The sequence below is a fragment of the Manis javanica genome, chromosome 4, assembly GCF_040802235.1.
Source record: "Manis javanica isolate MJ-LG chromosome 4, MJ_LKY, whole genome shotgun sequence".
NCBI lineage: Eukaryota > Metazoa > Chordata > Mammalia > Pholidota > Manidae > Manis > Manis javanica.
Genome location: NC_133159.1, coordinates 135,066,341 through 135,081,123, shown reverse-complemented (window position 1 = coordinate 135,081,123; position 14,783 = coordinate 135,066,341). Strand labels below are relative to the sequence as shown.

Here is a 14,783-nt window from a genome sequence, read left to right as displayed (position 1 = left end):
TATCTCCGTAAGGGGCCTCTGTGCTCCCTGCTGCCCAGGGGGTTAGAGTGCCCAGAGATCCCCAGATTCCCTGCCTCTGGTCTAAGTGACCTGTCCTGCCCCTTTAAGACTTCCAAAAAGCACTCTCCAAACCAAAACAACAACAGCAACAATAAGAGAGGGAACAGAAAGGAAAAAAAAAAGGAAAAAACACGCGATTTTTTTTTTTTTTTTTTTTTTTTGTCCTCAGGTGCCGGTCCCAGGCACCCTCTCACTGGTCCTGCTGCCCTGTCTCCCTAGCACCAGGGTCCCTGTCCTTTCAAGGCTTCCAAAAAGCACCCACCCACCGGTCCCGCAGGGAAGGAACGCTCGATATTCTTTGTCCTCAGGCGCTGGTCCCAGGCACCCGCTCACCAGTCCCGCCGCCCTGCCTCCCTAGCACTGGGGTCCCTGTCCCTTTAAGGCTTCCAAAAAGCACTCGCCAAAAAGAGAGGAAAAAAAGGGGAAAAACACGCGATTTCCTCCGTCCTCAGGTGCCAGTCTCAGGCAACCGCCCGCTGGCCCCGCAGGGAGAAACGCAGGATATTCTTTGTCCTCAGGCGCCGGTTCCAGGCACCTGCTCACCGGTCCCGCCACCCTGCCTCCCTAGCAACGGGGGCCCGTCCCTTTAAGGCTTCCAAAAAGCACTCGCCAAAAAAAAACCGCACCGGTTTCTTTCTACCCGCCGGGAGCCGGGGGGAGGGGCGCTCGGGTCCCACCGGGCCGGGGCTTGTATCTTACCCCCTTCGCAAGGCTCTGGGTTCTTGCAGGTGTGGATGTGGTCTGGATGTTGTCCAGTGTCCTGTGGTCTCTATTTTAGGAAGATTTTTCTTTGGTATATTTTCATAGCTCTATGTGTTTTTGGGAGGAGATTTCCACTGCTCTACTCACGCTGCCATCCTGGCTCCGCCCCTCCTGGCTCTGGATTTTTATTAAAATCTTTTCATTATTATGCCAAGGATATGGGCAGGAAGGGGAGATTGCAACATGTGCTCAGTGTGCCATCTTATAGTGGAAATGCCAAAGAACTATTACAGAATGTCATAACAGAGCTTGGCAGAAGACTAGGGAAATCACCCACCCTTTCCTCATCCTTCCGAACTCCTTCACACTTAGAGTTGGCTGATGGCCATATCACACTGGGGGTGCAAAGTAGCCAAGAGAGCAGACAAATAGGGCTTTATGAGCTGCAAGAAAGAAAAAAACGAGGGTGGAGAAGACAGACTTGTTCTCAGTGGATGGGGGCAGAGGGAGTAGGCAGTACCACCTCCCTTTACCCTCATAATAATCCAGAGTTGATCTTTTCCCCCAGTCACTTATTCTTTCCTTCACATACCTAATAGATATTTACTTGGCACTTTCTATATCCTGGGCCCTGTGCTGGGGTAGTGAAGGCACAAAAATAAGAAATACATACTCTCTGCCCTCAAGGAGTTTACCATTTTTACATGGAGAAGAGACACTAATAGAAGATTTCAGTGTAGCATGGATATAACAAAACTGGTCCTTGCTGTACAAGGCATAGCAGGATCTCCAAAGAGGAACTGATGGATTCGACCTGCAGGGGCTGAGAACAGGGGTGATAGAAGAATTCAATCTGATCTTAAAAGAATGGGTAGGAACTTATTACCAAGGCAAGAAGTGAGAGGGAGAAAAAATAGAAGAGAAAGAGAAATGGTACTTTGGGAGACAATGGAGAGTGAAAGGCTGCATACATAGGTCGGGTCAAATTTTGCCTTTCTAAAGATTCTGTTCTTTATTTTGTGGACAGTGAAAGGTTTCAAGCAGGACAAGCATGATCTCATTTGTTTTTTGTAAAAGTCTGGTGGATTATAGATATGAGAAACTGCAGATTGAGATTGTGTTCTCTAGTAGAAAAGGTAAGGATCTTACCAAGACAGTGACCATGAGGTAGGGGACGTGTTGAAGAGTTGGTTACTAGTTGGTTGTGTTGTTACAGGAATATGGTAGAACTGAATTTTGTTTATAAAAAAGCAATGTATGGACAAAGAAGGCACTCTTTTAGGACTCTTTGCTTTTTAGCATTTTTTAAAACATTTAAAACTTTTTTATAAATTTGAAGGAACTTTTTGATCACTCTTGTGAGGACATTCCCCTTAAAAAGAGAAAAACCTAACATTGCATCAATATATTTTGGTGCTCCAAACATGCATTATCATGTGAGATTGCTGTGAATATGATTTACTTTTCTTTTTCTTTCAGTTCATTTCACAACTTCAATTGGCAAAAGTTTTATGTAGGTAAATACAGAATATGTGTTATTAAATAACACTAAAATTAACACGAAAGAAGAAATCTCTAGTTTTTAGTGCTTGACTGCAATTTGTTTTTCAAGAGGTACTAAAAGTTTGAGGAAGGTCCAGACTTTTTATTTTTAGCATCATTTCTGGTGAATTTTCCTCTTTTAGGTTTACATAGCAATGGTAGAACCATCTGGAAATGATAGAAATAGCTGTTTGTTTGGAGGGAGGGAAGAAGGCAGGGAGTTACACCCTATGCATTGCTTCAGTTTCTCTTATTTAATAGCTTGCTGCCTATAAATTATAGAAGTCATATGAAAGGTTATGTTCTGAAATCTTTGCCTGTACATTTGAAATATGAAATTCATGGGCCTTGACTTGAATATAGCTATTTCTTCCAACTACCCTTCTGGAAAATGCTTAAATGTCAAATGTAGCATTGGATGAAGGATTTTTCTTTAATATCATCTTTACATTTCAAATCCTCCTGGCTTAAGAATATCCATGAAAACAGTGTTTCTAGCATCAGTCAATATTTCCTAAGAAAGAATGGAATATTCTTGCATTCTCTTACAATCTGTGAAACCCTTGAACTAAAAAAATATTTTCAGGGCTTTGTCTACCCTCCTATACATGAAATATTTTTGACTCATTGGCAGTGGTCATAGTGTAGAGATAAAAGAAACTAAAGTAGAGAATGAAAAGGCCTGGCCAGCTCTGTGACTTTGACAAGTTCTTTCTAAAAGAACTTGTTTCAAAAACGTAAGGGTTTTGAAAGTATACAGATTGAACTTGATCTCAGATCATCCCACTGAGTCACTCCTAAGATTCTGGTGTGAGATTCTTTACAGAGAGCCTGTTTGGAAAGGGAGCATCTGTCTGATCTGACTGATTAACCATTCTGTCCAGTACAGACTCTGTGTATTTGGGAGGTCAGTTTATTGTGAAGTGCTGAGGGTATTTTCTTTAGGACCGTCATTCACAAGGTAATGGAAGCATCAGGGTTACTTTATGCCCAGATGTCTAAATAATTTTCATAGTTTGCTGATGCTCTGCTGCTACCCATTATGCAAACTGACTAACACACTTAGAGAAGACAACCTTTGGAAAACTGTTAGTCATAAGGCATGCAGGATGCTAGAAATCAGTTAGTTGACCTTCCTTTCTGGGCAGCGCAGTGAATATTTGATTTCCGAAGAGTGATCAGTACTGAGTTGTCAACACTTAACTAAGCCAACAAGCTTCATTGATTGCCAGGAGGAATTTTCTATTTACCTTGTTCTCTATTATGTAGATAGATTTCCTAATCATTCTTATGAAAATCATGGTAGCTCAACTCATATGTACGCTCTGCTACCAGTCTCAGCTGATCCATCTTTTTACAATAGGAACTCATCTTTCACTGTTAGAAAAGCAAGGAATGTAAAGGAGTGAGGCCAAACATGTTCTTTAAAGTTTGTTGACTTTTTTTCTAGGATCCTGTTTAGGCAACTGACTATAAGGACTAACTATTCACATCTCACTCTGAAAGTGCATGAGATCATGGTTTGGGTTTAGAAATACCATCTTTAATGTCAAAAGGGAAATGGTTGCTCTTTTATCTGAGTCACTGATAGACACTTCAGAAACTACATTTGTAAACATGTATGTGCAGAAGCTTATTCTGCTCCAACATTAGTTATATATCCAACTTGCAGTCACGTGTAGAGATGGATGTTCTTGCCTGCTAGCACTCTAAAATGGATGCTGGTCAGTACTGGAGAGGACAGGGAAAGGCTTCCAGTCTAGGCCTCCATCGTCACCCTCTCATTTTATACCTATTCTTGGTTGTGACCCATGTTGGGGAAGTGGCTTGTGATTACATGGAGCTCATTAGTGGCACAACTAAGTCTAGACTGTCTCAAGAAATGACTTTGAAAATGGATTGAACAAGATGACAAAGGGGATTTGCATATCACCGTCTGGTACTTCACCCTCTCCTTAGCACTGTAGAACTACTAAGCTTTATCAGAGGCTCTGGTTGTCTTTCCAGGCATCCTAATTTCATCTCCAGCAAGAACAGGGAGTTAGGGGATGGTGGGGTGGTGGGGTGACAGAGGCAGAGCTAGGACCATCATACCACTGAGATGCTCAGGAGCCCTGAGGATGTGACTGTGAATGTCCCTGGCCAGGAATTTCCACTCCAGGAATAGTCCCTGTGGCCTAGGAGGGAACCAGTGGTCACTGTGTGTTGCTAAAAGGAGAGTAGGAACAGAGGGGTCTGAGGCTCTGGAAGCTTTGCCTTGTGGCCTGGCACCGAAGGAGTCTTCCTGGCTCATTATGTGGAGTCACAAGACCTGCAAGGTATAATTTTACAAAAGTGTGTTCTCTTCTGTCCTATATGAGCTCACACGAATGTTTCTCATTGTCTATGGAGCAACTCTGGATGGACAGCCCTGATTCTGATTTAGGGGCTACCCCAGTAATAGCCCATCTCTGTCATTTCTAGCCCCCTTGGAATATGACAACAGCAGCTGCAAACCCACTTGTAAGAGTGGTTTTTAAATGTTTTGAAGATACTGGAAAACCCTGGGAAGTATTTGGAATAAGGCATAATTATAACTATGCCACAGGAAAAAAAAGAGTGTTTTGGATCCTGCCTAACCCCTCATTAAAAAAAATAAATCTTAGTATGTCACCAGGAGCTTCCTAATAGCCAAAGAAACTGTGGTTTTGAGCTATTCACCGTTTCAAGAAACTCCATAAAGTTAATTCCAAAGTAACAGGGTGGAGACCAAAAAAGGAAGAACACTATTTTATGGTGCTTTTAGCAAAGGTGAAGTATTTGCCTCGGGCTTAGCTAGTCCAGCTCTGCAGCCGGAGTGAGGCGCCCAGCTCCTGGGGGCTGGTAGAGGGGGTGATTGCTTCAGGGGCTGCGACACACAATTCGTTTCCCATCCCAGCTGTGTCTCCTTTCTCCTCTCTCATCTAAGCTGACAGCTATTCCTTGAGCTCTTAGTATACATGCATACCACCATGTTAAATACTGCCCTCCCCTTTCCAACTCATTTTCTCTGTAACTCAGCCTTCGTATTCACAGCCTTCTGAATTAACTTAAATCTCATTTAGTGGCCTGCACTTTCAATTTGCAGTTCCTTTTATCATTTAGATCTTTTCCTTTTTACTTAAGAAAACATTCTTTTTGTTAATTTGTTAAAACTTAGGATCCTAATGTTGGTTTCTAGGTTGAAAAACCAACTAACTCAGCAGCAGCATGGAGCCCTCCTCCCATTCTGTACGCCGAGGACAGGAAAGCAGTTACACCAGTAATCCAAAATGAATTGATATTCAATTTGGGCATTATTATATACCATTTTCCTGCAGCTTAACTACCCCTTAATGACATTATTAAAGATTAGCATATACTACCTCCCAACAGGTGAGGGATAACCAGAAGAACTTTGGGATAGAGAAAATCCATCATGAGAATAAATCAGATGCCTGGATTTTGGTCTTACAACTGCTACTAACTAGTGTGTGGCCTCTCTTGTGTAGCCAGCCACACCTTCCTACCTTCCTGGGTAATCTTTAAAGACTTCAGCAGTTATGACCCCTGTGGATCTTTGCATAATTACTTATGGATATTTGAAACTTGTGCCAAGCAATGATATGTTCTCTTTTCCCTACAGAGTGAAGGCTGCCCAGACTGAGTTAGGACAGCAAATCCTGGCTGATTTTGAGGAAGCATTTCCTTCCCAGGGTACCAAGGTACTGTTTTACATTTTCCCTCCAGTCTCGATATTATCACCATTTTTGCCTAATTCACACTCACTACAGTTAGTTTACCATTCCAAGAGTGTTTTCTGGCAGCCAGAAGGCTGTTTGCTAAAGGTCCAGCGTAATGAGACCATTCTTAAATATCCCAAAGCAATGTTGCTTCCTCATCTGTGTCCTTCCAGCACCAAAAACTGAGGATTTGTTTTGGTTTAATTTAATGTGTGTCAAACCTAGTATCACGTCTGTCCAGTAAATTCCTTTTTTCTTATGGCTCTCTTTAAAAAAAAATCTCCAAGCTGCAGTGTTTTTTTGGGATTGTTATATAACTTATTGGTTTCAGTTTGATAAAAGACAACTGGGAGGGGCATCCACAGGCTTATGTAACTCTCTGAGTGACACAGTTAGGAGACCCCCTTCTAAGGATGAGAATCCTGACCTTTGGAATCATTCCCATTAGCTCTCACTGGTCCTATAGCTGTTTGTGTTGTGTCTGGGAAGTTCACAGTGTTTCACTTACGAGTTATTGTCACACTTATGTAACCAGCATTGCTCGGTTGGCTGTCAGTGTGTTTGGGTAGTGCTTTTAGCTCTGTCCTCCAAATTGCAGCAGACATAATCTAAATGCTTTGCATATGTTGGGGAGGGAAGAACGCTCAGAAGTTTTTCCCCCCACTCCATTTTGAGCTATTTCAAGAAAAATAATCGTTCAACACAGAAATGAACCAAAGCACGCACGGGCAAGCAGCCTTCCTCACTGTACTTGGTGGGTGGAGATTAGGGATATATGTTCAATTCCTGAGCCCAGGAATGTTTCCTGGATCTGCTCTGTAATTCAATAACTGGAAATCTCTTAATCATTTTCCTTTGTGCTCCATAAAAGAAATTTAGAAAGTAGGGGGGTGTAGCTGCCCCAGCTTTGCAGATTACTTTCTGTAGGAAGCCTGCTCCTGATGTTAATGTCTGCATCTATTATGGCCATCTTCTAGTAATCAGATATCTTATTTGTAAAGCTGTTCCTCTGAGGACTTTGTATTCCTTATTCATTTGATGTAACTGTGGGGAGGTGGATATTGGAAAGCGATTCTGTAAAAGGGATTGTAAGATAGTCACAAATTATAAGCACTAGACTCTTCATAGTCCAGCATCTGCTTTACTATACTCTGCTATCCATCTAAGCTTCAAAAAAGCTTAGATGTTTCAGAAAGATGTGCTCTATGCTTTATTATTTAGGAGAAGCTAACCATGACCTTTTTTTCAGATTCCACCAGATAAATGAAGTTAAAATGGTTTTCTTTAACAAGTTGCTTCCCTTTTCTCTAGCTGGGTGACCTAATATTTTTTAAGAGTTTTCTTTTTTCCTTTTTAATGACTGTTGGCTTTTCCTAAATGCCTTGTGTTACTAGTTACTATTCCTATTTCACAAATGGAAATCAACATATTTTTTTAAGTTATCCAAGGTAACCTATTACATCCTTTTTAAATGAAAAAAAATAGGAACCTGTGCATTCATAGGTTTTGGCTTTGGTGACTTCTCTGTCAGATCAAGCACTTTCATCCAGAAGCAAAAGTTGAGCAGCTCAGCATTGACGTAACAGCTACTCAGCATGGAGCAAGTCAGCATTCTAATATGGCTTTCAGACAACTTAGGTAACACGAAACCTTTAAACTTCAGTTGAGATGGATAAATTGGACAGAACTGACCCCTATAAAATCATAAAGATTTGAAGAACCTTAATCATCACCAAGTTACAGTCCTTTTTTCTTTTCCCTTTATTTTTCAAATGAGTTTTAGTAATTGCACCAGGGCTGTGTGGCTATTTAGCCAAGCCAAGAGTAGGTTCCAAGTGTTACGTTTTTTTTTGCTATGGTCAACACAGCCAACTGTGTTCATCCAGTGAGTTATAAAGAAAGGGTCAGCAAGACTGAATTGCCTTCAGTAATAACAAAGGCCTCCATATTGTGATTTATCAGTATAGTCCCTTGATGTCCTTCTGTTGTTCTTTTCAGGTCAGGGGCCAATATTGTAATATTTTATTTACCTTTGGCCCCCTGTCTGAGTGTCTGACCATCAGTGAAACAGAGTTGGTGGTTTGGAACCTGGTTTTAGGTTTAAAATGCCACTGCTCCACTGTTTGGCACAAATGTAGCATCTTAAGAACAAGAATTTGAGGTTGGAATTGGGAAAGTGCACTTGTGGCATGAGACTGGTGTCATTGTGAATTTCAGGTCTTTTCAACAAGGTGATTTCAGTGTTGGTGTGCAGAAAGCAAATTTTCCTGCAATCACTGCTGGCCCTGTTTACAAACTGTCTCATTGCTGATTCACAGAGTAGCTTTTTTATTGACTACTGCTGACTAGCTTAGTGATTCTTTCACTGAGGAGCAAGTAACTGAAATATCCATCCACAGCCGAAGAATGAGTGTCAGGGGAGTGGGAGTAATAATAACTTCAAGAGAAAACCAAGAAGTAGCAGCTGTCAGAGGCCATGAGACTTAAAAGTTGTTTCTGGCTTTTGAAGTGGTGCATGTTGTTTGTTTTACCAGAGGCCAGGAGGACCCAGCAATGTCCTACGAGATGCATGTCTGGTTGCTAATATTTTGGACTCCAGAATCAAACAGGAAATCATCAAAAAGTTTATTAAACAGCATCTGTCAGAGTATCTAGTACTTTTTCAAGAAAACCAAGATGTAAGTATTAACCAAATGAGATCACAGGTTATATTTGAAATTTATTGAAAATTGAAGGCTCTCAAGTCTACTGATTCATACTTTTTAATATTATTGTCTTAAAATGTTGATTGTTAAACCTAGGGGCTGGCTGTGTAGTTCAGTGGTTCTTAACCATTGTGGGGGTCATTGACCCTTTGGAGAAATTAATGAGGGCTACAGATCTTCTCCCCCGAAAAATGAGCCTAGGTATAAAACTTTGCATACAGTTTCAGGAAATTTATAAACCTCTGAGGCCCAATCATAGATCCCCAAGATTAAGAACCATCTGGATCAAGGGAAAAAGTAGCCTAGATTCTTTGAAACCATGAGACATAAATTGGTCGTGTTTTTCTTGGTTCTGTGTTTTTGCTTATTTCCTTGAACTGTCAACACTACTTATAAGCACTGAGGTAGATTTTGCTCCTGCCTTCCTAAGGTTGCCTGGCTGGACAAAATCGACAGACGCTATGCTTGGATAAAACGCCAGCTTGTGGACTATGAGGAGAAATATGGCCGTATGTTTCCACGTGAATGGTACATGACCGAGAGGGTTGCAGTAGAGTTTTGCCACATCACAAGGTAGATTCCAACTCCATGCTGGTTTTGGTGTTAATTGAAATCAATCCCCTGGTCACTAGGGGTTCCATGTTGTCTTGTGGATTGTGTACCACTTCCACTTTTCTTTGAAAGTCACCATTTAATGAGAACTTCTTTACCTGTGCTGCACTCCTTTCCCCCCACCCCCTTTCAAGTTGAAAGTCAGATTTCCCCAAACCAACTCCCAAACTCCAGTTGTAGCTATATTCCACCTTCTCCAACTTCAGAGTTCCAGCCCTAGAGGAAAGAGCATTCTGTGTAGGGCTTTCAAAGACTTGATAGGAAAAAAGTGAAAAAAGGTACCCGAGAGCCCTGGGCCAGTAGCCTGTAGCCAGAGCAGTTTTATTTGTGGCCTTCAGAGTAATATATATACAATACAGCAGCTAAGTCTGCTGCTGGCTTGGCTTATCAACCACATCTCCCTATGGTAATTCATCACCCTATATTTCCCCCTATGTTTGTATCACATATATCAGTGTGCAGTATATATGTATCCATCACCATTTGCTTTTCTGACTTGCTAGATAGATAGTTCCATAGGGACATGGGTAATATCTATTTCAGTGACATAGTGGATACTCAGGAAGTATTTGTTGAACAAATTTACCACCCCTAATACAGTGTTCATCGTCTTCGGATAGTTAATAATACTTGTAGCTGAGTGTTCTAAGCATTTGAAAGACCTCTCATTCATCCTGTCTTCAGTTTCCATGGGGGTAGCCCAGGGCCAGATAGTCCCTTTATGTGGAAGAAATAAAGCCCTAGAAAGTTAAATCAGTGTATCCAAAACTGAAAGCTAAAACTAGAGTCAACAGTTTTATTCTTTACTTGCAACTGTATCACAACAGTGGTAGTAACTGTGTTTTAATAGTTATATGTCCCCTTCTAATTAACTCCAGGCTAATTTTTTTTAAGTCCCATATCTAAGCATGACTCAACCGTCTTAGAATAATTCATGGTAGTCATCTTCCTTAAAATGATAGAGAGTACAGTCCAGTTGTATGCTTTGAGCGTACTGCGGGGGGTGGAATTTCTTAAGGGATATTGGCTGTTGGGTTTTTTTGGGTTTTTTTTATAGAGTTTATTTTTTAAAGCAGTTTTAGGTTCACAGCAGAATTGAGAAGCTAACAGAGATTTCCCATGTACCCCTGCCCCACACGTGCATAGCCTCCCCCATTACCAACATTACCTTTGTTACAGTCAGTGATTGTATTATTATCACTTTAGATAATATCACCCAGAGCCCGTAGTTCACAGTAAGGTTCACTTTTGGTGTTGTGCAGTCTATGTGACTGTTGTTTTCAGAAACACATTTGCTATCATGGATTTAGATAACCTTTTAGTATTGATTCAAGGTCAGTTGTGGTTGTCACTTTCTAAGGTCTGATAATCAGCAAAGAAAGATTGAACTCCTTAGCTCCTCTCTCTGAGGTCACCCACACTTTCTAAGTGCGTAACCTTTTAATCTTAAACTTTCTCTCTCCAACCTTTCAGGGTGCCTCTCCTTGCTGAGGCTGCCTGCTGCACTTCTCTCTTTAAGTAACTAAATAAAACTTTCACTCTGCTTCAAAAGAAAAAAAGATTGAATTCCTTGAGAACTGATAACATTCTCTTTAGCCTACAGTTCAGTGACTTGCAAACTAACTGTGAAAAATGAAGTCTGCAAGAGACTGGGAGTACACTAAAGCCAGCAAATCTGCTGTTGTGTCAGCTAATGGCAGAGTTGCTGCCAAGCTCTCATTGTTCGAATTCTGGCTAAAATCCTACAGATACATAATTCTCAAGTAAACTCAGAGATTGTTTGTTTGATTTTCTCATTTATTTGTATGGGAAGATGATTGTAGCTCAGTACTTACCAAGAACTCCCATGTCACTGCCCCTTACAGTCTCACGTCACTGCTCTTTACAGTTCTGAAATAGAGTGCACGAGTGGCACATAAGCCTCTCAGGCAGGAACCATCTGAACACGTACACATCACTTTTCACGTGGGATTCTGGTTTCTCACATGTATTCACACATGGCTCCTGCTTTCTGGGAACAATGGGTATTGGGCTCTCTGAAGAAGGAAGGCTTTGTAATTCAGTCATTACTGACTTGTGAAATTATATAAGACAAGTGCCTTTTTATAAAATACTAAGTAAGTACTTCATATATATATTAACAAATTATTGAAAGGTTTAAAGATATAAAAACAGTAGTAGATAGTAAAAAGAGGAGCCAAGATGGTGACATGAGTAGAGCAGCGGAAATCTCCTCCCAAAACCATCTATATTTTTGAAAATACAACAAATACAACTATTCCTAAAAGAGACACCAGAAGATACAGGACAACAACTAGGCTACATCTACACCTGGGAGAACCCAGCACCTCATGAAGGGGGTAACATACAAACCGCGGCCCAGGTCGCACCCCTCATGCCAGCTCCCAGCGGAAGGAGAGGAGTCAGAGTGGGGAGGGAGAGGGAGCCCAGGACTGCTAAACACCCAGCCCTAGTCATTGGCACCAGGAGCGCAGACACACAGTGCGTGGAGTGCTGGATACTAGAGAAACAGGACAGTAAGACCTGTGAGCAGTTCCCCGCAGCCAGCGCCCCTGGGACAAAGAAAAGCGAGTGCTTTTTGAAAGACTTAAAGGGACAGGGACCCCACAGCTGGATGAAAGTGTCCCGGGACACTCAGCCCAGGAGCTGGGAATCCCGGGAACTCCAGGTGCCCTAACGCCCTGGGCGGCAGCGCAGTTCGGAGGCCCCTCACAGTGATAAACAGCCTCCCACCTGTTCCCCCTCCGACGCAGCTTTGCCATAGCGGAGCAGCAGCCTAAGGCCGGCCACACCCACAGCAGCAGGGCAGAGCTTCTTTCACAGCAGCTGGGCAAGAATCAGAGACCCCGTCTGCACGCAGCAGCCGAGCACAGGCTACTAGGGGTCACTGTTCTCCCAAGAGAGGAAGGCCACAGACTGGCAAGAAGGGATGTTCTCCCAGCTGACACATGCACCAACTCCCCACAACTACCTCTATTGCCATGAAAAGGCAAAAGAATTTGCTCCAGACCAAAATCACAGAGACAACCTCTGAGAAGGAGCTTCGAGAGATAGACCTAACCAATCTTCCTGAAAAAGAATTCAAAATAAAGGTCATAACCATGCAGATGGAGCTGCAGAGAAAAATGCAAGAGCTAATGGACAAAGTAGGGAGGGACACTACAGAAATAAAACAATCTCTGGAAAGATTTAAAAGCAGAATGGATGAGATGCAAGAGGCCATTGATGGAATAGAAACCAGAGAACAGGAACGCATAGAAGCTGACGCAGAGAGAGATAAAGGATCTCCAGAAATGAAACAATATTAAGAGAACTGTGTGACCAATCCAAAAGGAAGAATATCCGCATTATAGGGGTTCCAGAAGAAGAAGAGAGAGAGAAAGGGATAGAAAGTGTCTTTGAAGAAATAATTGCTGAGAACTTCCCCAAACTGGGGGAGGAAATAATCGATCAGACCATGGAAGTGTACAGAACTCCCAACAGAAAGGACCCAAGGAGGACAACACCAAGACACATAATAATTAAAATGTCAAAGGTCAAGGACAAGGGCAGAGTTTTAAAGGCAGCTAGAGAGAGGTAAAAGGTCACCTACAAAGGAAAACCCATCAGGCTATCATCAGACTTAACAACATGCTCCTAAATAATCAATGGATCAATGACCAAATTAAAGATCAAGCAAAATGTGGAAACAAATGACAACACCACCACCAAAGCCCCAACTTCTGTGGGTCGCAGCGAAGCAGTCTTAAGAGGAACGTATATAGCAATCCAGACATATTTAAAGAAGGAAGAACAATCCCAAATGAATAGTCTAACATCACAATTATTGAAATTGGAAAAAGAAGAACAAATGAGGCCTAAAGTCAGCAGAAGGAGGGACATAATAAAGATGAGAGAAGAAATAAATAAAAATTGAGAAGAATAAAACAATAGAAAAAAAATCTTTCAAACCAAGAGCTGCTTCTTTGAGAAAATAAACAAAAATAGATAAGCCTCTAGCCAGACTTATTAAGAGAAAAAGAGAATCAACACAGACAGAATCAGAAACAAGAAAGGAAAAATCATGAAGGACCCCACAGAAATACAAAGAATTATTAGAGAATACTATGAAAACCTATATGCTAACAAGCTGAAAAATCTAGAAGAAATGGACAACTTCCTAGAAAAATACAACCTTCCCAGACTGACCAAGGAAGAAACACAATCTAAACAAACCAATTACCAGCAAAGAAATTGAAGCGATAATCAAAAAACTACCCAGAAACAAAAATCCCGGGCCAGATGGATTTACCTCGGAATTTTATCAGACACAGGGAAGACGTAATAATACCCATTCTCCTTAAAGTTTTCCAAAAAATAGAAGAGGAGGGAATACTCCCAAACTCATTCTATGAAGCCAACATCACCCTAATACCAAAACCAGGCAAAGACCCCACCAAAAAAGAAAGTTACAGACCAATATCCCTGATGAATGTAGATGCAAAAATACTCAATAAAATATTAGCAAGCCGAATTAAAAAATATATCAAAAGGATCATACACCATGACCAAGTGGGATTCATCCCAGGGATGCAAGTACAACATTCAAAAATCCATCAACGTCATCCAACACATCAACAAAAAGAAAGACAAAACCACATGATCATCTCCATAGATGCTGAAAAAGCATTTGACAAAATTCAACATCCATTCATGATAAAAACTCTCAGCCAAGTGGGAATAGAGGGCAAGTACCTCAACGTAATAAAGGCCATATATGATAAACCCATAGCCAGGATTATACTAAACAGCGAGAAGCTGAAAGCATTTCCTCTGAGATCGGGAACCAGACAGGGATGCCCACTCTCCCCACTGTTATTTAACATAGTACTGGAGGTCCTAGCCACGGCAATCAGACAAAACAAAGAAATACAAGGAATCCAGATTGGTAAAGAAGAAGTTAAACTGTCACTATTTGCAGATGATGTGATACTGTACATAAAAAACCCGAAAGACTCCACTCCAAAACTACTAGAACTGATATTGGAATACAGCAAAGTTGCAGGATACAAAATTAACACACAGAAATCTGTAGCTTTCCTCTACACTAACAATGAATCAATAGAAAGAGAAATCAGGAAAACAATTCCATTCATCATTGCATCAAAAAGAATAAAATACCTAGGAATCAACCTAACCAAAGAAGTGAAAGACTTATACTCTGAAAACTACAAGTCACTCTTAAGAGAAATTAAAGGGGACACTAATAAATGGAAACTCATCCCATGCTCATGGCTAGGAAGAATTAATATCGTCAAAATGGCCATCCTGCCCAAAGCAATATACAGATTTGATGCAATCCCTCTCAAATTACCAGCAACATTCTTCAATGAATTGGAACAAATAATTCAAAAATTCATAT

The 14,783-nt window shown here is 41.3% G+C and overlaps 1 protein-coding gene and 1 long non-coding RNA gene across 2 annotated transcripts in view; one reads left to right on the top strand and one right to left on the bottom strand.

The window, feature by feature from the left end:
* The window catches only part of LOC140849061 (uncharacterized), a 32,968-nt gene extending 27,765 nt beyond the window's left edge, over positions 1-5,203 (bottom strand). The window contains exon 1 of the long non-coding RNA XR_012130547.1: positions 760-5,203. This is a non-coding gene — a long non-coding RNA (uncharacterized lncRNA). The remainder of the gene's footprint in view (positions 1-759) is intronic.
* The window catches only part of VPS53 (VPS53 subunit of GARP complex), a 178,146-nt gene that overhangs the window by 52,660 nt on the left and 110,703 nt on the right, over positions 1-14,783 (top strand). The window contains exons 8-10 of the mRNA XM_037022830.2: positions 5,948-6,026; positions 8,579-8,722; positions 9,180-9,322. Of these exons, the coding sequence (XP_036878725.2) occupies positions 5,948-6,026; positions 8,579-8,722; positions 9,180-9,322 (366 nt within the window). The remainder of the gene's footprint in view (positions 1-5,947; positions 6,027-8,578; positions 8,723-9,179; positions 9,323-14,783) is intronic.